The sequence below is a fragment of the Pteropus alecto genome, unplaced genomic scaffold, assembly GCF_000325575.1.
Source record: "Pteropus alecto unplaced genomic scaffold, ASM32557v1 scaffold177, whole genome shotgun sequence".
In the NCBI taxonomy this organism is placed as follows: Eukaryota; Metazoa; Chordata; class Mammalia; order Chiroptera; family Pteropodidae; genus Pteropus; species Pteropus alecto.
The window spans coordinates 3977198-4000375 of record NW_006442207.1 but is presented as its reverse complement, the minus strand read 5'-3'; the positions used below and the strand labels follow the sequence as shown (position 1 = coordinate 4000375).

General features: G+C 47.6%; 1 protein-coding gene across 8 annotated transcripts in view; it reads right to left on the bottom strand.

Moving 5' to 3' along the window:
* Window positions 1-18920: 18920 nt before the first annotated feature.
* The window catches only part of ABLIM1 (actin binding LIM protein 1), a 256869-nt gene continuing 252611 nt past the window's right edge, over window positions 18921-23178 (bottom strand). For 7 of the 8 annotated variants that reach the window (XM_015596345.2, XM_006920840.3, XM_015596347.2 and 4 more), the window contains one exon: window positions 18921-22363. In XM_015596345.2, the coding sequence (XP_015451831.1) occupies window positions 22250-22363 (114 nt within the window). In that variant the 3' untranslated portion in view covers window positions 18921-22249. The remainder of the gene's footprint in view (window positions 22364-23178) is intronic. The other variant, XM_025039145.1, reaches the window with a different exon arrangement.

Here is a 23178-nt window from a genome sequence, read left to right as displayed (position 1 = left end):
TGGAGGAACTGCGCCGCAGACCCGGGCGGACCTTCAGCGCGCAAGTCCCTGCGCAGCCAGGCTGGCTCCCCGCCCCGCCGCCTGGCAGCTCCTTCACGTCCAGGCCCCGGGGGCAGCGGGAGGGAATGAGACGGGGATGTGCCCAAACTCTGGGGGAGGCTCCGGGGAGGGGCAGGCTGGGCGGGCCTTCAAGAGCTGTTCTTCTAACTGCAGGGATGCCAACCCACTGACCGGAGGAGGAGACTGAGGCCTGGGCGGGAGGCAGAGACGTGCGTAGAGCGCCTTCCGCTTGACCCCTGGGCAAGCGCGCTTTTGCCCTTGGCTTTCCTCGAGGGGCGACAAGGAGAAAAGAGTGGGGACAACAGAACCCTGCCCCCCCCCCGCCCCAGTTCTGCGTGAATCCCTCCCACCCTCTGGCAGCCTCTCTGGGCAATCTCTGCCTTGCACACGCGAGGGCGTGGAAACGGCTACTTGCTGCCTTGGGCTGGAGTCCACTCTGGTGTTCCATGCTCTCCTGAGAAGGGTCAGAATTTCAAGAGCCGGTTCCTGGGCGGCGCAGCACCCGACCGCCTTGCGCGGGGTGGCATCTGTTCCATAGGAAGCTCGTCGTGGCTCTAACTCCACCGCGCGCCACTGCCACCAAGCGCCACACATTCTGTCCTTCATCTTTTGCCATCTGTCCGTCCACCGTCTCAGTATACCCAAGTCCTCCCCCATCTGCGCCCAAAGGAAATCCATGTTTTCCCTTGAACTTTTAGATTTTCACTTTAAAATCTCAGTCATGGTTTGTGCAGGACAGGTCTCTCCCAACTTCCTTGAAGGAACACTTCAGGGAGATTTTTGTTCTTCAGGCTATTTTCCAAAAGATTTCTTGGAACAGCAGATTTAGCGCTGATGTTTGGAGACCTCTGCCCCAGCAGACTTAGAAATATTTTTCTTAGGTATATTAGCAGCAAACATCCAGGGAGCTTTCACTACAAGCCGGGCATAGTGCTAAGGCCTTTAATTTCCCCCATAATCCTGTGATATGGAGATAATTATTCTACTATATGGTTGAAGAAACTGAGGTTTACAAAGGTTAAATAACTTGCCCAAGGTCGCACAGCTAAAAAAGAGCACAGCAGGCGTTAAACCCAGGTCTTCTGCTTCCAGATGTTTCTTCACACAAAACTTTCCTGGCACTCCTAGAAAATGCCGGGGTGTCTGTTAGCATCACATAGAGCGTGAAGACTAGGGAACAATGACAGCAGCCAGGTAGGTGCTCTGGTATGACTGAAGCACAAGGGGTTATGGGAACCCAGTGGTGGGCCCTGAACTACCTGGATAAGCCTTGTAAGTCTTCTAGAAGAGGTGATGGCTGAACTAAGTTTTAAAAGACAAGTTAGAGCTAGTGAGATGACAAGAGAGGTGGCAGAGTGCAGCTTCCCAGACAGGACAGCGGGGACGAAGGCAGAGGGGTGAGCCGTTTCAGGATTAAAGAGTTCTGTGTTGCTGAAGCCAAATGGGAGAAGCCAGGAGTGGAGTTGATGAGGCCGGACAGGTGGACCTGCCTGCTTGAGGTCCGAGAATACCAAGTGATCTAAAAGCCAAGGGGACTGGGCAGCACCGAAAAGGGAGGGTGTCTCAGAGGCTGAGTGGAGGGTGGAGAGCAGGGGGCAGTAGCAACCAGGTGAGAGGTTGCTGGGGTGGTAGAAACCCGGATGGGGAAGAGAGGACCGAGGGTTTCCTTTCAAATTCTCAGAATCTGCGCAGCTCATCGTTTTGAAATCAGCCTTAAATGTGGTGACTGGTCACTCTTGGCCAGATTCCAGCTCCAGCAGTCAGTAGGGCCATGGGACAATGTAACACAGTCCAGCCCCATTCAGCTGGGGTGAGCTGACTCTCCCAGAAGGGGTTAGGTGGGGCTGGCTCTGACTGAAGTCACTAAGAATAAAAGGCAGAGATTAAGCTATCTCCAACTTACAAATGAGGACACAAAGAATTCAGGGGCCTTACCCAAGTGACCAAGTAATCTCTCTTTCAAAAATCTGGATTCCTGATTCCAAACCCTGTGCTTCGTCATACCCCTCAGTTCTGGCTTTCCTGAGGTTCTAACTGGACAGGGCTTTACCCTAGCAAGTCCTCTGGTGGCCATCTCAGTAAGCACTTCCTGTAACTGCACCCTGTCTCTGCAGGCCCGGTGGGGGGTGTATGGTGGGGGGGAAGTAGCTCATGCCTGTCTCTCCCATTTCCCCCACTGGCTCCAGCCCTTTTTATTGATGGAGACTTGGCAGATCCTAGAGCTTCTAGACAAAAATCAATCAGAAATATATGCAGAGTGAATTTAAAATGGGATTTCACTGCCTTTTCCAAGAATAAAACTGAAACTTAACTTAAAACCAACAAGAATCCTTGGCCTCTGGAAAGTTCAGTCTTGCTCCCCTCCCACCCCCACTTTCTCCAACCTGGGCGCTGTTTAATCCTGTGTCTTTAGTTGCTTTTCAACTTCCACAGAAGGGCCACTCACATTCAAATTCCAACTCACTGAATTTCTGGCCCCTGGGATGAGGTGAGCTGGTTTTCAGCTCAGTCTCAACCTTCCAAGTGCTACAGCCGACCCCACAGCCCACCCCACCCTAGACCTGCAGGATCCGGCAGTGGGCTGTTCTGCAGACATCCCCAAAACCAAACTGAATACCCCCATCCGGGAGTCTCAGTGGTGTGTGTTCCCACCAAGTTCAGCAAGGTGGGGGCGCATCAAGCCCTTTGGGTGCGTGGGTGAAGGTGTCAGGGACACAGAGCACTGAACTCAAGAAGGGCTTGCTCTCCTATAATTCCTCAGCCAGTTCTCAGCTCAGAGGGTTCCTCAGCCACAGCTGAGGCAGTGAGGAGGGGGTGCCCACGACGAGGCAGCTGCCTTATAAACTTTATCCTGTTTAAGTCTCACAAGGATCCAAGCGGCAGATACTGTCACAGGGAGACCGTAAGTAGCTTGCCCGAGGTCACCACCTTGAAGGCCTGAGGCATTTGAGCGGCATCTCTGTCTTCCCACCAGGCTCTCGTTTCTAATCATGTTTTGTCAAAAACCGTTCCCAACAACTGTTCTTTACTTCTTTACTTCATCCCTACTCGTTCTTCAGCAGCGAGCTCAAAAGACACCACCTCTGAGGACAGCCCCCTTCCCCATCATCCTCCACCCCCTCCTCGGCATAGCTCTACTCCGCTTCTCCAGGCCGTCTGCCATGGAGGTCCTCTGTCCCCAGGTTTAATATAGACACTCTACCATGCTTGTTGAATGAATGGATCAACGACTCTTCCATTTATTCCCTCTCGGGGTTTCTGTGAAAAGAAATACACACATGTGCACACAGAAAGTCATGCACAAAACGTCTTCGCTGGTTCAGATTGATGAATACCACAGGACACGTGGTCTGGTTGGGTGTGGGGCAGGGGGAAACCGGCAGAAGGCAGTCTTTGAACCAAGCCTCAAAGGGATGAATTAATGTTTTTCGTTGTGGTAAAATACACAAAACATAAAATTTACCATTTTAACCATTTTGAAGTGTACAGTTCAGTTGCATTTAGTACATTCGTGTTGCGTAACTATCACCACCATCCATGTCCGGAAAGGTTTTATCATCCAAACAGGAAATCTGTACCCATTAAATTATAACTCTCCCAACCACCCACCACCCTACCCTGTTGCTATGAATTTGATTGTTCTAAGTACCTCATATAAGTGGAATCATACAGTATTTGTCCTTTCGTGCCTGGCTTATGTTATTTAACATTAGTGTCTTTAACATTCATCTATGTTGTATCATGTATCATAATTCCATCCCTTTTTAAGGCTGAATAATATTTCAATGCATGTAAACACCACATTTTGTTTATCCTTTCATCCATCAATGGACATTTGGATGGTTTCCATCTTTTGGCTGTTGTGAATAATGCCGTTATGAGCAATAATGTAGAAATATCTGTTCAAATCCCGGCTTTTCATCCTTCTGGGTATAGACTTTGAAGTGTAATTGCTGATTCCTGTGCTAACTCCACGTTTAACTTTCCGAGCCACCAAAACCGTTTTCCACAGTGGCTCCACCATTTTGCATTTCCACCGGCAATGCACAAGGCTTCCAACGCTTCCACATTCTTGCCAACACTTATTTTCTCTTAAAAAATACCCATCCCAGTGGGTTTCCTTCCTTTTTAGGATTCTGAAGTCAATATGGCATAAAGCTGACATTTCTTAAATCTGAGCGGTTGCTCCATGAGTGTTTTATATTATTATGCTCTGAGGACCGCCGGCTGGGGTCCAACCCTCTCAGGTTTACATTTGAGGAAACGGAGGCTTGGCATCCCAGAATTGGAAGTGTTCATTAAACACCCAGGTGACTGAGCCTCTCAGCCAGCCGTTTTAAATACTCCAGAATGTAAAAACCTGGGAATATCCGCATGGAGGGAAGGAGAAGGAAGCTACAGGAGGCGTCCCCTGGGCACCTTTTAGCTGGGCACTGCGGCAGGGTGTTCAGCAGATGACCACAGGGAAAATAAATGTCCACACCATTCCCTGGACCTCCTGTTGCCCTTACCTGCATGTCTCCCCAGGCACAGTGGGGACCGCCGTGGGTTACAGGCTTACAGACTGGGGCGAATAAGATCGCTTTCAGCTGCACCTCTAGGAGATTCTTAGCTGTGAAAAACACTCCTAGTCTATTCTAGTCAATAGTCCTATAATGATTTAGTTGATGTAAAGGAGCTATTTATTTGAACAAGGTTCCTTTAAATACTCCTGTGAGGTAGAGTAAATGAAAGGTGACTCTCCAAAGACCTACATGCCTGAAGATCAAAGAGTCCAAGCATGTCAGCTCTGGAAGTGGACCCCTCACCGCATACACAGAGGTCAGGAAATCCGGGAAAGCGTGTGTTTGCCCAGGTCGCGCTGTGGGTCCAGGGCTCACAGCCCAGAGCCCAAGGCTCCTTCAGGCCTGCTTTCTGGGGGCTCAGTGTCCTGGGCCTTCCTGGTCCCTAGGACCATAGATGAGCAGGGCTAGACAAAGGTTACACTCTTTTTTGTAATTAGCACTACAAAGCTCTGTAGTGCTAGCTGGGCCCTCACCCTTTCTCTAGTGCTCTGGAAAAACACACTGGGTGCTTTTATAAACCACACCCCACCCTTCAGACTCTGATGTGCCACCCCCCACTCCCCACACACTCCCAAAGAGATCAAGGATTGACCCTCCCTCATCACCTTTCTCTCTTTCCTCCTGAAATCACACATCTCCTAGCTAACAGGTAGGATTCTCAATCTGTCAGATGGGTCTCCTGTCCACTAAGTTAGAGTTAGAGAGCAAAAAGACAAATTCTCCAAGCATCTTCCCACCAAAATGAGAGGGCCTGTAACTTGGGCGAAAAATGCATCTTTGTTCCTTTTTTGTGTCGTCATTTTATCTTTGCCTAATACTTTCCCTGGTCTACCTCCAGGCCCTTTGCCTCCCATTTCTTGCCATGATTCCCAATCCATCAATGTAGACTATTTTGGAGCTGTTTGGAAACTTAGAATCAATAGCGAATCCAACCACGTGACCTCACATTAAGGGTGCAGGAATCCAGAGAGATGCCAGCACCTGCCCAAGGGTACCAGCAGCTGACAGTGGCACCAGTGCCCAGACGGAGTATCCAGCAAGAGCTCATCCATCTGCTCCTCCTTGGCTGCCCTTTCTCCCTGGGGAGTTCTGACCCCGGGTCATCCTGAGTAAGTCATACTGAGCCACTGAAGTTTGCCTGAATTTCAGTGCCTGGCAGTTGGCACGGTCTGGATCTTAGATGCACTTCCTTGATTGCTTTTGCTGATTCTTCCCATGGTTCCTAAGATCATCACTTCTCAGAAGAGGCTCAGGCAGATATGCAGTCAGACCAGAAATGGCAGCCCCACAGGTTCCTCAGAGTCCCCAGACAAGGAGACCTCGGTGAGAGGAATCACTCCTTTGTTCCGGGAGGCCAAGAGCACTACTTCCTTATTGTCCCCTTCCGGAACACCCTTCCCCACCTCTGCAGAGTCCCAGTTCGTCCTTCCAGACCGACCCAGAGGCCTTCCTCCTCCATCAGGTCTCCCCAGAACGTCTTGCATTGTAAAGACCGAAGGAGTAAAAGGATTCTTGAAATTCTGTAAAACTTTGAAAACAAGATTCATGTCTCATTTAATAACAGGAAATAACAATCATCTTTTTAGGTCTTATCTGAGCAGGATCATGTGGGCAGGAATTCAGGATAGGCCCCTTGGTAGCCAGTCAGAGCTGGCAAACCTCGGGTGTTACCCCTGTGTTTGGGTTTATAGACTTATTGTAGGTCGGTAGAACCTGCAGCCACTCATGCCGAGTCACCCCTTCTCCGTGGTAGGTGCTTCCTCAGTGATCTCACTCCCAGGGGCCTCTTGGGGCTGCCTGGCCCCACCCCAGGCCGGAGCAGCTCAGCCTCACTTAATCCTTCTCCATTTAACGTGGCTGAGCCTATTCTCTCATTCTCAGGTGGACCCATCTGCTACTACCCTGTCTCCTGGTGGACCCATCTGCTACTACTTCTAGCTTCTTGGGGACTCTTCTGAACCCCTTTCCAGTGGTTGGATGGATGGAGTGAAATTTTAAGTCACGTTTTCCCCCAAGTCACTGATTGGGGTTAAGGTGGAAATGGGAAGAAATGATTTAGGGATTGGCCTAATCCTATAGAAAAAGATCGTATTGGTATCTAAGAAGAAGCGATGGGCGCTGGTTTAAGCAGCCCCTGGGCAGGAGGGAGTGGAGCAGAAGGCCAAATGGAGGGCACAGGGTGACCCCAAACTGAGACCCTTCCCCAACAGGTCCTGTGAGCTGTTTCCAGCTCAACAATCTGCCAACCCACAGCATGTTTTTTTTGTTTAAAAGTGCCGATTTAGTTCACACCCCTCAGTTTCAGGATTGGAAATAGAGTTGCTGAGAGAGAGCATGACTGATTCAGAGCCACATGAACAAGGCTGGACTCCGGTCCCCCGATTCGTAATCCGGGGTTCCTGCACCTGGCCACGGCCCCTAGTCCTGTTCTGCTCAGAGAGAGCCTTTATGGGGCCCCCAACAGGCTCGTCACTGCGGGGACAGCCTGCACAGAGAAAGTGTCCACAATCTATTCATGAAAGAGTGAGGCACTCTGCGGGGAGTAATTGCATCCCAGAGCGGACAAAACTCTTACCTACAGTGTATAAACGCACACCCGTGAATATATAAACAGACATACAGTATATCTGAGGCACTAAAATTTCATGGTGGGGTAAGAGCCTGGCCAGCACTTACATGTGTGGGGTTTTCCCCACACCATCAAACGATTCTCCAATACCAGCTGGGTGTCCTACAATTCAACTCAAGTTGACATTATCCGGAGACAGTGTCAGATCCCACAGATTGAAGGCTCAGTCCTAAAGGACTGCCCACCCGCTCCCTTCAGACGCCAATCGCAAGATTCGCATCTCACCTGTGCTTCTGACCTACTGGCTATAGATTTGCTTCCAATGACCTCCTCCTCAGGTTCGATGAATTGGCTAGAGCAGCTCACAGAACTCAGAGAAACATTTTACGTACTAGATTGCTGGTTTATCATAAAAGGATGTAAGCCAGGAAGAGCCAGAAGGTGAGTTATGGAGGAAGGGCACGGAGCTTCCACACCTTCTCTTGAGTGCATCATCCTCCCCAAACCTCCAGGTGTTCACTAACCCAGCAGCTGATTAAATCATTGGCCGCTGGTGATTGATCCAACTTTCAGTCCCTCTTTTCTCCCTGAGGTCAGGGGGTGGGACTGAAAGTTCCCAACCTCCAATCACATGGTTGCTTCCCTTGGCAGCCAGCCCCCCTAGTTAAGGTGTTTCCAGAAGTTACCACATTAATATAAATTCAGGTGTGGTCAAAAGGGGTTTGTTATGAATATCGAGACATCTCTATCACTCTTATCAGGAAATTCCAAGGGTTTTAGGATGGAGACCAAATATATATTTCTTATTATAAATCACAATATCACAGGACGCAATTAGGACAAAATGTCTCAAAAGGCTCTTGGGGGGAGGTGATAATAAGAAAAAGAAGGTTGGGAAACACTGGAATATAGGCTCTGGTTAGATATTCCCCTCCAGCTCTTTCTAGCTGGGTGACCTCCAGCAACTTAATCTTTCTCTACCAGTTTCCTCTTCAGTCAAACGGGAATAAAAGTTACACTCACCTCATAGGTTGTCGTGAGGGTTACATAAAATACATAAAGAATTTAGTTCAGTGTCTGATACATAAGTTCACGACATACGTTAGACGCAATAATTATCAAGATGGCTAAAAGCGAGGGAGTCCCTCCCTCAGCGATAACGCGATAAGAATCACTCATGCCTCCTGTGGCAGGGAAAACAGAGCTACCACTCAGTCAGTTCAGCAATCACTGCATGCAGAAGGATTCTATTCGGAGCCAGGGACTGGCATCGCTGCTACAAATTCAACCACCCGCCCACACCGGTCTCCACCTCCACTTCTCTGTCTGATGCTAAGCACGGTGCCAAGTGCTTTGTTGAATAAATAGTACAAACCCTTTAAGGGTTCAAACCAGAAATTCCATTGTCACAATCAGAAGAACGTAATCTACAGAGCCAGTGAGTGCTTCATAAACGTTAACAGGTATAGGACTCGCCTGGGAATCTTGTTAACATTCAGATTCAGATAGATTCTGATTCAGAAGGTTTGGAGTGGGACCAGTAAGCTCCCTGGTGATGCTGATGCCGCTGGTCCAGGACCACAGATGGAGAAGCCAAGTATTAAAGAAGCCGCCCCTCCCCACAGCTGGCCATCCTGAGGAAATGGTGTTTTTCTTTCTCTGCCGATGGCTGCACATTCTTTTGACATCTGATGGGGCCCACAATGAAGTGTCTAGAAAATCTCACACTGGTAAATTCTGGAACAAAATCTTCGAGGCGCGTTCATCCTGCAACCTGGGGTCATGCCCGGTCTCTGAGTATTTTGCACAACTGTGTTACAATAAGCTCTCTTCAGTGCTCCTGCTGGATCACACGGTTGTGCTTGTTTTTCTTTCAAGATCAAAATACTTAATGGGGAGGGAGGGCAAGAGATGAAGATGGAAGGAGAGAGACGGGGATCATTACAATGAAGCTTCCCAACTTCCTTTGGGAGCCAGCCTCAGGTAGCCACAATTTCTTCTGGCAGAAAGAACTGAGAGAAAGTAAATGGGAATCTTTAATAGAGGAAACTCTAGCAGGGATGAACATTTGAAACCAGGCCACTACAATCACATGGTGTCTGGGGATCTCGTTCTGTCACTCGATTAGAATTTTTAGTGTAATTTAAGCAATGTTTACAAACGGTCCCAGAGCTGAACGGATCGGGGTGTAGGGTTTGGAGCCAAGAATGGGTAGGTCCTAGACAGCAAGGAACAACATTCTAATGCGCTTGTGGAGCAGTTTCTTCAGAAAAAGAGTAACCTATTAGCACATTTAGATGTGGCAACTTGGACCATTCAGAGAATGACCTTGCAAGTGTGTTTGACTGGGGGGTTCGTTCTTTGTTCTCTCTGCCCCATCGACCTGAGGGTTCAGATCCTACTTCACACTGTCGCTTAATTCAAACCACACACTGGGAGCATCCAAGCGGTGTCTTGGAATCCACGGTCTAGCCAACAGGTGGGTCTCCTTCAGAAGGTTGTAAAAGTAGGACAGCTTGGGAAGCTGTGAGATTTTTCTGAGCAGGGCCATGTCTCGATTCTAAGTGTCCTTCAGACTGAAGAGTTGGAGTGTCTGGTGAGATGCCCAGCTCCATCTTTTATGATCTGTGTGACATTGAATGTGGTTCTTCATCTATAGAGTGGGATGATAATACTGACTTCATAAACATGTTGTGAAGATGCTGAAGGATGAAGTGCACCAAAAACCTTAGTGTAACATCTGACATTGAGGAGGGCTCGAAAAATTAGGTAATGGGTGCACTGAGTAAGCGCTCAGGTCTTGGGGGGCAGAGGAACAGGTGGAGTGCAATTGGGTGGTAATATATTAACAGAGTTGTGCAGGCATCACCACAATTAATTTTAGAACATCTTCATTATCCTAAAAAGAAACCTCATACCCATTAGTAGTCACCCCGTTCTCCCTAGGCCCCAGCCTCAGCCAACCATTGATCTACTTTCCAACTCTACAGATTTGCCTATTCTGGAAATGTCACATAAATGGGATTATACAATATTCCCCCAAACCACTCCATTCCATGGTCTTTTGTTCCTTGCTTCTTTCACAGAGCATAACGTTTTCAAGGCTCATTGTAGTGTAGCCTTATTAGTACTTCATTCTTTTATATTGCCAAATAATATGTCATACTATGGATACATCACATTTTATTTATCCATTCATCAATTGACAGATATCTGAGTTGTTTCCGCTTTTGGTCTGTCACGAATAATGCTGCTCTGAACACTCGCATGCCAATGTTTTGTGTGGATGCGTGTGTTCATTTCTGCTGAGTCCACCGCATAGTTACGCCCTTAACCAGCTGTTGCTCTCTCTGGTTTAACTCCTGTTCATACGTTGAACTCATGATCTCTCCGCCTCACATCTGCTCTTCCTCTGAAGTACACTACAGGTTCTGCCTCCTATCCTGATGCACTATCCAGAAACTTACCAGCCATCCCTTGCACTGCCCTCAACTCTCCCATCCTCCACCCCACTGCGGCCCATGTCTGTCCAGCTGCAACTCAAGTAGAAGTATTTCCTGGAAGGGCTTTGCTGAAAATTCTAGAATCAATCAGGACATGAATTCTGTACACACGTACACCCGTCTGTTTATTTGTAGGATTATTTGATTCATGTCTGTTTGCTCACTAGTTTATCTCGAGTACTTAACATAGCGGCTCCTTTATAGCAAGGCTGTAAGCCTCTCAAGATTGGGTATATATCACATTTCCTTTATAACATCTCACAGATCCCAATACACTAGTGTTGTCAAAACTTTGTTGGCTTGAACTGTCTTATATATTTTTTTATAATTTTATTCCAAAGGTATAATTTGCATATAGCAAAATTCACTATTTTTGGCATACAGTTCTGTGAGTTTTGACAAATGTATAAGTCATGTAATCACTATAATTAAGACATAGAACATTTTGTCATTCCCCAAATTTCCATGTGTCCCTTTGTAGTCAACCTTACCCTTCCTCCAGCCTCTAGAAACTTCTGATTTGTCGTTTTCTTTCCCTCTCGTTTTGTCTTTTCCAGAATATCATATAAATCGAATCATACGTTATGTAGCTTTTTGATTCTGGCTTTTCTTTCACGAAGCACAATGCATCTGAGCTTCACCTATTGTGATTGCAACAGCTCACTCCTTTTCGTCGCTGAGTACTAGTCCATTGTACGAATGAACTGCAGTCTGTTTATCCAATCTCCACTCGAAGAACATTTGAGATGTTTCCAGTTTCGAGCAATGTTAATAAAGTCATTATAAACATTCGTGTGCAGATTTTTGTGAGCCAAAGGTTTTGGTTTGACTTGCATAAATACCTAGGAGTGGGGTTGTACGGCCATATGGTACGTGTATGTTTACAAGAAACTGTCAAACTGTCTTTCAAAGTGGTTGTGCCGTCCTCCTTCCCACCAGCACTTGGTATAGAGAATTCTTTATATAGTCTGGATTCCGGTCCTTTATCAGTTATGTGATTTGCAAATATTTTTTTTTCTCAACGGATGCTTTGCTGTTTCATTCTCTTTATGATAACTTTCAAAGAGCAGGAGTTTTTAATGTTGATGAAGAGCAATTTGTCACTTTTAAACATTTTCTGGATCACGCTTTCAGTATCATATCTAAGAACTCTTTGCCAAACTCAAGGTCATGAAAATTTTATATATTTTCTTCTGGAAATTTTATAGGTTTAGGGTTTATATCTAGGCCTTTGGTTCATTTTCTTTCTTTTTTATCTTCTGAACTTTTCATCTGCTTAGGTCCCAAATCTAATTTGCAATTTCCTTGTCTATGTTGCTCTCCAGCTGTTAAGCTTTTCGAGGGCGGGGATTGTGTTTTTCAGGGCAGGCGTTTTCATGACTCTGAGTGGGATTTCCTTAAATTATGAGCCCTCATCACCTCACTTGTCTCACCCTTATCCCTGTCCCTTATTCCTGTTCGTATTTTCCTCAACACCAAACATCACGTCTCTCTCACTTTATATACCAAATAAACATTACCGGAAGTTAAAAATGAGATATTAGAAGAGCATTAGGACTACTTATCCCATTGAGAATTGAGGAAAATTTGTACAACTAGAAAAAAATCATTTCTAGACATTCAACAAACACTACCGGGAGCTGTATGCCTACTATGCACAGTACACCTACTATGTGCCAGACGCTTCAATGCTTCCCAGTGGCCCAGACCTCCAGAAAGGTATTTCATCCTATGTCACCTTCTTATAACAGGGTTTATCACGTTACCCATAAACCAAGAATACAGAGTTGTACCATCAACGTCCAATAGGACATTTTTGAAATCGGAAACACATTCAGGTACAAAGTAGCAATGGATAGAGCCCTAAAAATGGAAGACAAATTTCTACCGAGAGCTTGAGTAGGACCAGATGTGAAAAGACAAGGTCAAGCTTTCAGGGCTACTTCTCTCCAGTTTTCCTTCTGTTTTTCCTCTAGTTGCACTTTTTTTTTTCAGTTGCACTTTTTTCCCCCAAAAAAGGTTTCCCACCTCTCCCCCAATAAGGTCACATTCTGAGGTTCTGGGTGGACGTGTCTTTTGGGGACACTATTTCAACCCACTTGCAGATGCTAGTAACTATGAGTTCGAAAAGTAAAAACGACAGCTTTTATGTAAAAGAAGAGTTTACCATCACAACTCCTGGCTTCTTTATTCTTACTCTTCCTCTGGCCAAGCCCTGAAGACAGCTACTAACTTCCCCTAGAGTGACGACTGTCTCAACAGAAAACCTAAGACTGGAGTTTCTAATGCTCATCCGCCTCGCAAACAATAAACTGAAGAAACTGAATACACTAGGGGAAAAAAGATGTTGTCTAGTACAATAACAGCGTTTCTAGGACAAGTTTTTCAGAGGTTTCTTAAGGTTGAGTGGAGAAAGGGAGGAGAATGGATGCCAGCGGGTTGTTTCTCTTCCTGTGAGCCTGACCGCTTCTCTCTCATCTGTGCTTCTTTAAGTGGAGACGATCTCCTGAATCTCCTTGCAAATGAGGTGACATGTGAGCAGACTTTGACAGAATCTGTTCAGAGGGCTGGGCACCCTGCTGTGCTAAAGGAAGATGCTAGTGATTTTCTAGGGAGGCCTCCAGAGATTAGAGGCCTCTCTGCAATGGCAGACTTCCTAGGCCTTGTCTGACTTCTGGCCCCGTGAATTAGGGTAACGGTGAGTGACAAAGCCCAGTGATGAATGCCTGGTTAGTTACAGACCAGCTCTGCTCTTGACCTGAGACCGCACACACGGTGGGGCAGGAGTTCCCTCCCTTGCTTGATCATCAAGATCACCTGGAAGCATTTAAATTGTGCTTTAAGATACAGCTTCCCACCTCCCACCCCAGACCTACCACATCAGAATCTCCTTGAGGACTGGAGGGTGGGCTTTGCAGTTAGACCTGGGGCCACAACATGGCTCCTCCCCCAACACCCATGTGAGCTTGGACAACCTCTGCTCTGTACGGAGAACAACACCCAGGTCGCTTGTGGGGATCACAGGCGATGCTTGTGAAAGAGCCATGTTCACTGGAAGCCATTTAATTAAATAATGATTAAGAAATACTAACAGTTTACTCTGACTTGTTTGAAATATCTTGTTTTTATGTGGAGGAGGGGAATAGTTGCTCTCTCCATATAAAACAAACAAACGAACAACAAAAACAACACAGGGTGATCCAGCTGACTTTTACTCCTATCTGATGGAAGCGTAACTGCCATCGACATTTTCTAACTTTTCATTAGGAAGCATATATTTGAGACAATAGCAGGATTGAAAGAACCTATGCTTGCTGTGCCAGCATCCGTCCAGTTTAGAAGAAAATATTACTTACGGCCACGCTCCACTTTGCTGAGAAAGGCTGGTATTGGCCTTTGCAAAGATGGTCCTTCCAGCAAATTGTTAGAAAGCCACGTGCTCAAGTGGAGCCCCCAGAGAGCTGTGGTTGCTTAGGAGGAATGTGGCTTTCGTACTTGATGGGAGGAGGCTAGAGTCTCACCTACTTTTCAGTGGGCCTCTCCCAGTCCTGGGTTTGCCCTTCACAGATTAAATAAAATAATCTACACAAAGTACTTAGCCCAGCACCTGGCACTCCAGAGGCCCTCAGAAAATGTTACCTGCTGCCTGTCATACCGCCTTCATCTTTCCATCTGGACTATGTACCCTGGCCCGAGTCCCAAGCTCTGGGCCTAGAAGCCAAGGGGCTCTGCTCTGCCTCCAGGCCCTGCAGGATGTTCTGGGAGGTTCTACTAGTAAATCATGCTAAGGGCAAAGCAGAAACAGCCTCTGCTTTGGGGGGACGGTTTCTCAAGCCAATTTTTCTTTTTATCTGAAGGGAAGGGCTGAGCTAAGAGGCAGCAGCAGGGGGACAGTACAAATAAATACAGAAAAGCCTCTCCAGGGCCTGCTATTGTGCTCAGTACAATGGCAGGCCCCAAGAGCATTTTCGTCCAATTGAGATTGGAAAGTAAAATAAATGTGGTCATATTACACCCTCCTCCAGGGGCCTGACCTGCTACAGCCCTCCCCGTGAGCACCTCAGGAGTGGAAGGGGCTCTTTTCATCAGAATCCAGGCCTAGTGCGGGGTCTGGGTGTAGAAGGATGATGGGAGGGGCAAAAGGAATTCAGGGTATGAAAGCACGTCCTCAAGGTGGGGGTTGGGATTCCCAGAAGCTGTGAGCACTAGTCTTTCGACCACCCTGGGCTTTCTTAAAAGCTGCCAGCCTCAAGTCTCCACCCTTCCCAGGGCTTTCCGGCCAACAATGGGCCACATCCAGCAGGGCAGGGCTGGCGACACACCCGGGCAAGGCTGCCAGCGATGGGCAGGAGGGGCTGAGTAGGACTGGTGGCTTTCTGGAGCCCAGGAAATGTCCCCAAATACCATGAGATCTGGCAGCTCAGCCTCCGCTGCCTTTGATTGCTTTGCAGTGAGTCATACAGTTGGAAAGATCTTTCTGGAACCAAAGCCATCTTTCATGGGAATGAGCCTCAGCTCTTCTGCAGTTGGTGCTTCTAAGCATCCCTTGCATAGGCTGGGGAAATCCTCCTGTCAGGAAACACTGAGGCCCAGCTGCGCTAAAACCCCTCGAGGAGAGCTGAGCCCCAAGCTGGAACCTTGAGATGTGTCCCTGGCTGGCCACAGTGCCTCGGAGGGCACCTGAGCCTTTCTCTGCATGACACTTGCCCACATGCTGAGTGTGGAACTGGGAGATGGCGGTGGGTGGAGGGTTGGTATAGGGAGCCATGTGAAATAAACCATGTAATATACTGAGGTCAGGGCTGGGCAAATAGTAAGTCCAGGTGATGTGGCAGCAACTTTATTAATGAAAGCTAATGTTTGAGTGCTTATTTTGTACCATGCTAGATCCTGTTCTACCTGATTCTCACAGTAACCTTTAGAGGTAGGTATTATCATCATTCCTATTTTATAGAAGTATAAATTAAAGCTTAGAGAAGTTAAGCAAATTATCACTAGTTACACAGCTAACTAAGACTCAAACCCAGGCAGTTTGGTGCTATAGCCTACACTCAACTGCCACGTAATACTTTGTTATTATTACTATTCATTAGCACATCTTCAGGGGACCTTAACCTTAGACTATTATTGGACAAAGAGAGGGCTATTCTTGAAGCATACAAAAGCATATTCTTGGGCTTGTTTTATACTGAAGTATTCATATAATGAATAAAGGGGGAAAAACTGAGAAAATTAAAATTCTCAAATGATTAAACTATCTGAAGAAATACCAAGAAACCCTCATTACCCAAAACCATTTGTTAATATAATGCTTTTCTGTGTCTGAACATTCTACCTTACCTAATTTGTCCTCACAACCCCATAAGATAGCCAGAGCAGGTATCCACTCCCGACTGATGAGGAAACAGGCTCAGAGTTAATGGGGTCTTCAAGTCTAAGTGGCTAATTACTCTTAATAAAGATCACTAAAGTTTCTTGAGCAATTATTTTGTGCTGGGTGCTGCACCATGCTCAGCATATCACCATATTTTAGTAACGATGTTCCGACGGGTATTATTATTTTGTCAATTTTGTGGATGAACAAATCGAAGCCTAGAGAGGTTAAGTAACTGGGCTTAACACACCCAGCTAGCGAGTGCCCCCCAAGTGTTGTTCGTAACTGCGCCTCGATGGCAGTGATGGGGCTCACGGCCAGACTGAAGGGCACAGGCCAGTCTCACACCGAGAACCTCCTCTGTGCAGTGTTCTGGGAGGTTTAGAATGTAGGAGACATAGTCCTCGCCTTAGGGAGGTCACGGGCAGTGGGACGCAGAGGAAAACAGCGTGGGATTTGAAGCGGGACCCGCCTGCCTTATCCCAGCTCTGGGCTCACCAGCTGAGTCATCACGTGTGTTTAATTAGCCCCTGAGCTTTGGTTTCCTCACTTGTATACTGGAGCTACAATTATCCGTCTTGCAGGCTGTCACGAGGGATACAGTTAACACAAAGCCTGCACGCAATATGGAGATCTCACTACAATTCAACGGAGGAGCAGAAACACATGCAAAGCTAGCAGTACTAGGCAGCGCTTGAAAACTGTCAAACGTGATGCTGAAGTACAGGCATGCAAAGAATTTACTGGGCACGTTGGGCTGGACTCATCAAGACAGGCACGTAAAGAGGGTGTGAACTCAGGCTTGTCTTTGATTTAGTGCAATGGAACCCGTGGGAAATTCACATGGTAACTCCGGAGAGCTTTGTGGGCAGCTGATTTTAATTAGTCAAAGCTGCTGGTACCTCCTTCTTGGGGACCAGAATGTCTCTGCTCTGCACCTCCTTCAAGAGTTGGGCATTGGACAGAAGCAATGCCATTGGCAAAGCCGCAGAGGCGGGAGGGGGCCTGGTGTGTTCAGGGAACGCGCAGTGGTTTGGAAGAGCAGGAGGGCAAGATTCGAAGGCGGGGCATTTGGGGGAGGAGAAGCTGAGCAGTGGGTGAGGCAAGGGGCTGTCCTGAAGGACCTTGGGTTCCCAAGTCTGTGAGCTCTGCTGTGAGTGTGCGAGGGCTAACCGCTGAAGTGAGGCAGAGTCGATTTTCAATGATACGGTGATCGATAGTGGCAAATGCCACAGAGAGCGCAAGATAAGGACCGAAGATAAACGCTGGCTTGTGGTCCTTAGGGACCGAAGTGTGACGCTGGTGTAGAAGTGAGTAGAACACAGGCCTCTGGCTGGACCTCCTGACCTGTTTTGTACAGCAGCGAACTAAACGTGCCAACTATCTCGAGAATAACCTGTTTCCAGCTTCCAGGGGCGGGTCCGCATGGATGCTAACGCAACTGGCCCCTGGACAGCTGTTACAGATTGTGTATCTGTGTGGCCCCCAAATTCATATGTTGAAACCCTATGCTCCCAGGAGGAAGGTTTTAGGAGGCGGGGCCTGTGGAAGGTAATTAGATCATGAGGATGGAGCCCTCATCATGGGATTAGTGCCCTTATAAAGAGACACACGAGAGAGTTGGCTTTCCCCTCTCTGCTCTCCACCATGTGAGGATGCAGCAAGACGACAAGATGGCCATCTACAAACCCAGCAGGCTCTCGCCCGACAGCTGAACTGTGAGAAATAAGCGTTTGCTCTTCTAGCCACCCAGTCTATGGTGATCACTGAAAATTTAATAACGCGGGGGAGGTCAAAGATTCGAAGGATGTGTTCCTCCCCCTGCAATCTAGTTTCTTAGTAAATGGGCCCCTGCCTGTGGCCGCCCAGAAGCTCTCGTCCTCCGACCTCCTCAAATCCTCAGCTTCGTCTAACAGATGACATTGTGGCACAAACGAAACCAAACACCAGCCAGCGAACAGCTCTATTCTTTTTTTCCGTTAGTCAACTTGGTCTCTGTGGTATGGATAACTGACCAATCCTGGAATATCCCATGACGATTTTTGTGGCGTTTCCCCCTCTAACCGGCCTTCCCACGTGATAAAAACACATTCCTAAGACCTTGGTTTGGTTCTGGTTTTGTTTTGGTTGTTGGAAGTTGGGCTGGTACTTCTTCAAATGGGACCAACCTTTAAAGGGAGCAGAGGAACAAGAAAGAACACACGGCCGGGGAGGCCTTTACGAATAAAGCACTTTATTCACCAAGTTGTGAGCACAACGGAGATGCGGAGCAGGGCACAGGGGGGCGTGGGCTGGCCCGTCGGTCAGCGTGGTGACACGGGCCCACTGGCTGCCTCTGTGGGCTGGCACGCGGTGCTCGGGGTGCAGACCAACACCCGCTCACCTTCACGGGGGAGACGACACATCTTTTACGCAGCAGTTCTTCCAAATATTTGCTTTCCTAGTTCTGAAATGGGAGGGAGGGCAGACAGGCCAGCAGGCCTTCCGACCCTTGGAAAAGAATTCCATAGACCCGATTGGAAATAAAAGAGCTGGGAGAGCTTCGATGCAGGATTCCGGCAAATCCGAAATGACACCCGTTCGTTACAGATGAGTCTATAATAATCCCCCCAAAGAACCTCAGTTTTGTGGACATCTGTTTTCTCTTCTGTAGGGTGAGGAATCATGCGTGCACAAAGGGTAACTGACTCCCCACCTTCGTGAGTGTGGTGGACACAGTATCGTCTCCTTCTGCCTTTGGCGAATGGGACTAGAAAGTGACACATGGCACCTTCGCTTTGAGAGAGACACTTTGGGGGAAGGATTTTATTTAATGGTAACAATCGCCACTCAATTACACTAAACATCAGAAAATGTTGGATTTGTTTAATTATGCTGTGTACACATATATCGTTTACAAAGTTTCATTCAGCTTAAACTGACCTCCTCCCCCTTTGATTTTGAGTTTGCCATTAAAAACAAAAATCCATGTGCAAAGCCTATCAGTCACCATCTCCCCACGGTTTCCTGGGAAGCAAATGGAAAGACAGTGATTTTTTTTTTTAAATGCCAAAGTAAAAGTTTCTCTTGCTTTTCATTAAAACATAGTTGGGCAGGTTTCTTAATGTACATCTCTATCAGTTGGGGTCATTGCCGATCTCGAGTCCAAAATCATCTGTTTTTCTCCATAGAACGGTCTTCAAGAATACTGAGTGTTTTAGGGCACACTGAGAAACACTTGCTGTGTCAAAGGAAAATGATATTTAAAATCAAGATCGGCTCAGGAAGTATTGGTTAAACAGAAATACAGAAGAGGTGATTTGTAAAGACTGAGCTTGCTTCAGAGGACACAGACGGGCCGGTGAGGCGGAGTTCATTTCCTCCTGCCAACTTTCCTGACTGAGAGAGAAGGCTCTGTGAGCCCATGGCCTGCAGTCGCCTGCCCCTCAGCGTGCAGAGAACGCTGACACCGAGTTTGCTTAAGAGTTTGTAGAAGACCTGCTTAGTCAAGAGTGGTTAATCTGCCTTTTTTAAACTTGCAAAAGCGTATATATTTCATATAATCACCTGAGAAGCAATTCTTTGGAAAAAGGTTTGCTCTCGAGGGTAAAGAAATTGGGTGAACGTTTCATAAACATTTCCAGCGAAGACTTCTCCAAGCAGAGTTGACTGACATAACCAACTCGAGAGGACGAGAGTTTCTCCAGTCTCCCCCCCAGAAGAGGAAACTTGGCTTGGGAGCAACAGAATTGGGAGAAGGGGGAGAGGTCAGAGGTCATGACAGATAAAAACTACTTTTTTTTTTTTTTGCACCTTATTAACCCCTTAATTCTAGCTTTTCTGTCCAAAGTTTCAGAGAACAGCAGTTTATCTTTACTTACTGAAGAAGTCACGTTACAAACACTTTATAACTAACCCAAACCACGATGCAGATGCATAGCTAGCTAGACAAGCTTCCTCACGCTCTTCATACCTCACCATAAAACACACAGCAAGACTAAGGGGTATCCTGGCTTTTCTGGAAGAAACTTTAAAGGATGCAGTGACTTTCATACTGATGTAGAGGCCTCTTCTACTCCACATACTGTGCTGAAAGAAGCGTAAGGAAGCCTGATGCTCGAAATCGTAGCCCTTTCACGCACGCACCAGCGACGCCTGCCGTGCCTCTCCTAGAGTCAACAATCCCCGTGTATCTGACTGCGTTAATGAGAATTTCTATGCGTAGGGCAGGGCGGGGTTCGAGCAGAGAACACTGATCCCCTGGTGCCGTGGCCTGGACATTTTGAGGACAAGCATGCTGAGTCCAGTTTAACAAAACACAGTAGCCCATGTACTGGATTCTGCAGTCAGGAGAAGCGGGTTGCTCCATGGCCCATCCCTCCAGCTGCAGCCTTCTGCTGGGGAGTGGAGTTGGGGAGCCCCCTCTGCACTGTGGTTTCCAACCCCTTCCCCCCTCCCCAGCACAATACTGCTCTGTTTGCAGACAGGACGCTGCTGGCATTTTCTGGCAATGCATTTAAATCTGCTCATACACTTGATATGGAAAGAAGCTTTTCTCCCCTCTAAGTTGGATGCAGAAACGAATGCAAAAGACACCACAGAAGTAGAGTTTCATTAGTAGGAGCAGATTTTGGGTTCAGTTCTTTAACTATCACTACAGTTTTTCTTATACTGCCATTGGGTCTGCATGTGCTCGGGGGCATAACTCATCAACCAATGAAAACACTGGGAGCATTTTACTATCTCCATAATGAAAAAAACCCTCTCTGCCAGCCTAGTGCTGGGACCCACTTGGACATTCTTGTTATCGACTGTGGCAGGGAAACACTGGGAGCACACTGGGGTCCCCACCCCTCATACTTTGCCAGAGCAAGGCAAGGACTAAGACACGCAGACTGTCGGAGAGAAGACAGGACAGCAGAAACATCGCATGAAGCAAGAGGCAACTGACAGACGAAGGGGCACAGTGGCCAGCTGCAGTCTGGCTCCAGACGGAGGAAGAGCTGGTTTCCTTAGGCCCACCCCATCGGAGCGGTCTGCAAAACCCATCAGGGCCAACGCACGCACACATACCGTGAAGTCAGCAGTGCTGCCGAGGCAAGAAGCCGAGAAGGCCAAATTAAATCAGTTTGAGGCGATCTACCTTGGCGTTGCAGAGATTTAAAATAGAAAACCATGCCTTTTCTTAGGCTACTACTGAAAAGACTTTAAAAGACCAAAACCAGCGAGGACATGATCTGATTTAGAGGATGCCAGATACAGAGCAGAGGCTGTGGGGTTGAAGAACTTGCATTGAGAGGACACGGGATTTTTTTTTTTTTATTTTGCCAAGAGCACTATGGTCCCTGGGCAAAAATCACCTAACGGCATGCAACTGGGCCAATCCGGAGACAATTTTTCCCTTTCCTTTCTTTGTATACGGAGGACCCCAGACAGCTCCCGTCCCTTGGTGGGGACGGAGAATGCAGCACAGTATCGGAAGCAGAAAAAGTTAAGGGAGGTTTTCCTTTCCTTCCTTTCCTCTCTCTTATTTGTTTTTTTTTTTTTTTTCTTTTTGGTTAATAACAGCGAAGTGATTTGTGAACCAGGTCCTAGCAAACAGTAGAGAACAAGGAGCTTGTTGAAAAAATGACTGGCTGCTATTCAGCCCACTCACACAGGGCCCCTGGGTCCCCCGACTCTGATTTCTGTTCGAGCCCAGGCAGAGCTGTACGAGGCCAGTGAGGAAAGGTGTGTGCGACGTGGCTGCTACCACACAGATACGTCCCTCGGGCTCGTCCTTCTCAGCCACGGTGCTACATAATAAATACATCCACGCTGTGGAATTACGGCGGCTGCTTTGCTCCATGTGGCATCCTAAGGGCACTTGCTGGCTCTCATCTGTACGGGCGGCACTCCTGTTGGACAACAGTGAAAAGGAAACAGAAGTAGCTCCTGTCGTGCGCATGAGGTGACCCAGGTGAACACTACTGTCGAGTGTGGGATCATGGAAATGTCTACCCCATTGCTTCCTGGCAAGTGTTGCCATCGGTCAGCCCGATATTTGGCTCGTGGGTGTTTTAATCAGATGTCCCCCTTTTTGGTGTTGCTGAGGGACAGTGGTTTGCAAAATGTCCAATCAAGTGTGGGCCTTCATACAACATCCTATGTGTCACTGCCATCGTCAGTCCTTTTGCTAATTGCTGTCTGTGTGGGGGACTTAGAAGAGTTTCGCTTTTTTCTTCATGTCGTTGCGTCTCCAGAGAGGTAACTTGTCGAACTCCTGTATGGACATTCCAAAGATTTCCCGAAACACCTCCGGGGCTAAGTGGCGCTGCAAAGGGAGAAGAGAACTGTGGTCAGTCCTGGCGTCCACACGGATGGCCCTGAGAGGTGCTCTCCGGTTTACAGGAAATCATTTTGAAGAGCAAGGCAGAGTGACGAAAGAGGGGAGCACCTCTGAGGCTTGTCAGCAGGCACTGACGGGCCCCAGTTATTCCTTTTCCGGTCAGGCCAGGTGAGGCACCATCATCCCCACCAAACGAGAGAGTTGGCGGAGTAGTAATGATTATTATAACAACACTGAAGGGTGATGGGACGTGGGAAGGCGATTTAGTATGCTGGAGGTGACTCTACTCAGGCCCTCGGGATGCTGAGAAGATGCAGAGAACATGGACCACAGAAGTAAGAAAGCCAGAGACAGACAGACTTCTGGAGTGGCCCCTGCGGCACCCCCAGGCTTCCTCCTGGCTCGGCCACGGGAGCTGAAGTAGATACCTGGGCTACTGAGGAGAATGTCCATGTGTCTGTCATTCCTGCGAGAAAAGTTCTCTTATTCTCTGTGCCAGGCTGACCTCAAATACAAAGCTACTGCTTCTTGTCAAGGAAAAAAAAAAAAATGATTCTTTATGAGACTGGCAGCCAGAGCTTTTCTTAATTAAAATCATTCAGGTGGAAAAGTACGAAGGCCAGTCTTCCATGTCTAAGGAGGTCCTGGGTATGTGCACCCAGCTAACCCCTCCACAAGGAACGCGGAAGGAGCCCAGCGAGAAACTTGCCCAGTACAAACCTCGTTATTGAGCTCCCCCTCCCCTCTCTGCATGAACTCGACCCAGGCTCGGGCAAAGATAAGGATCTGGGGACGTCTGA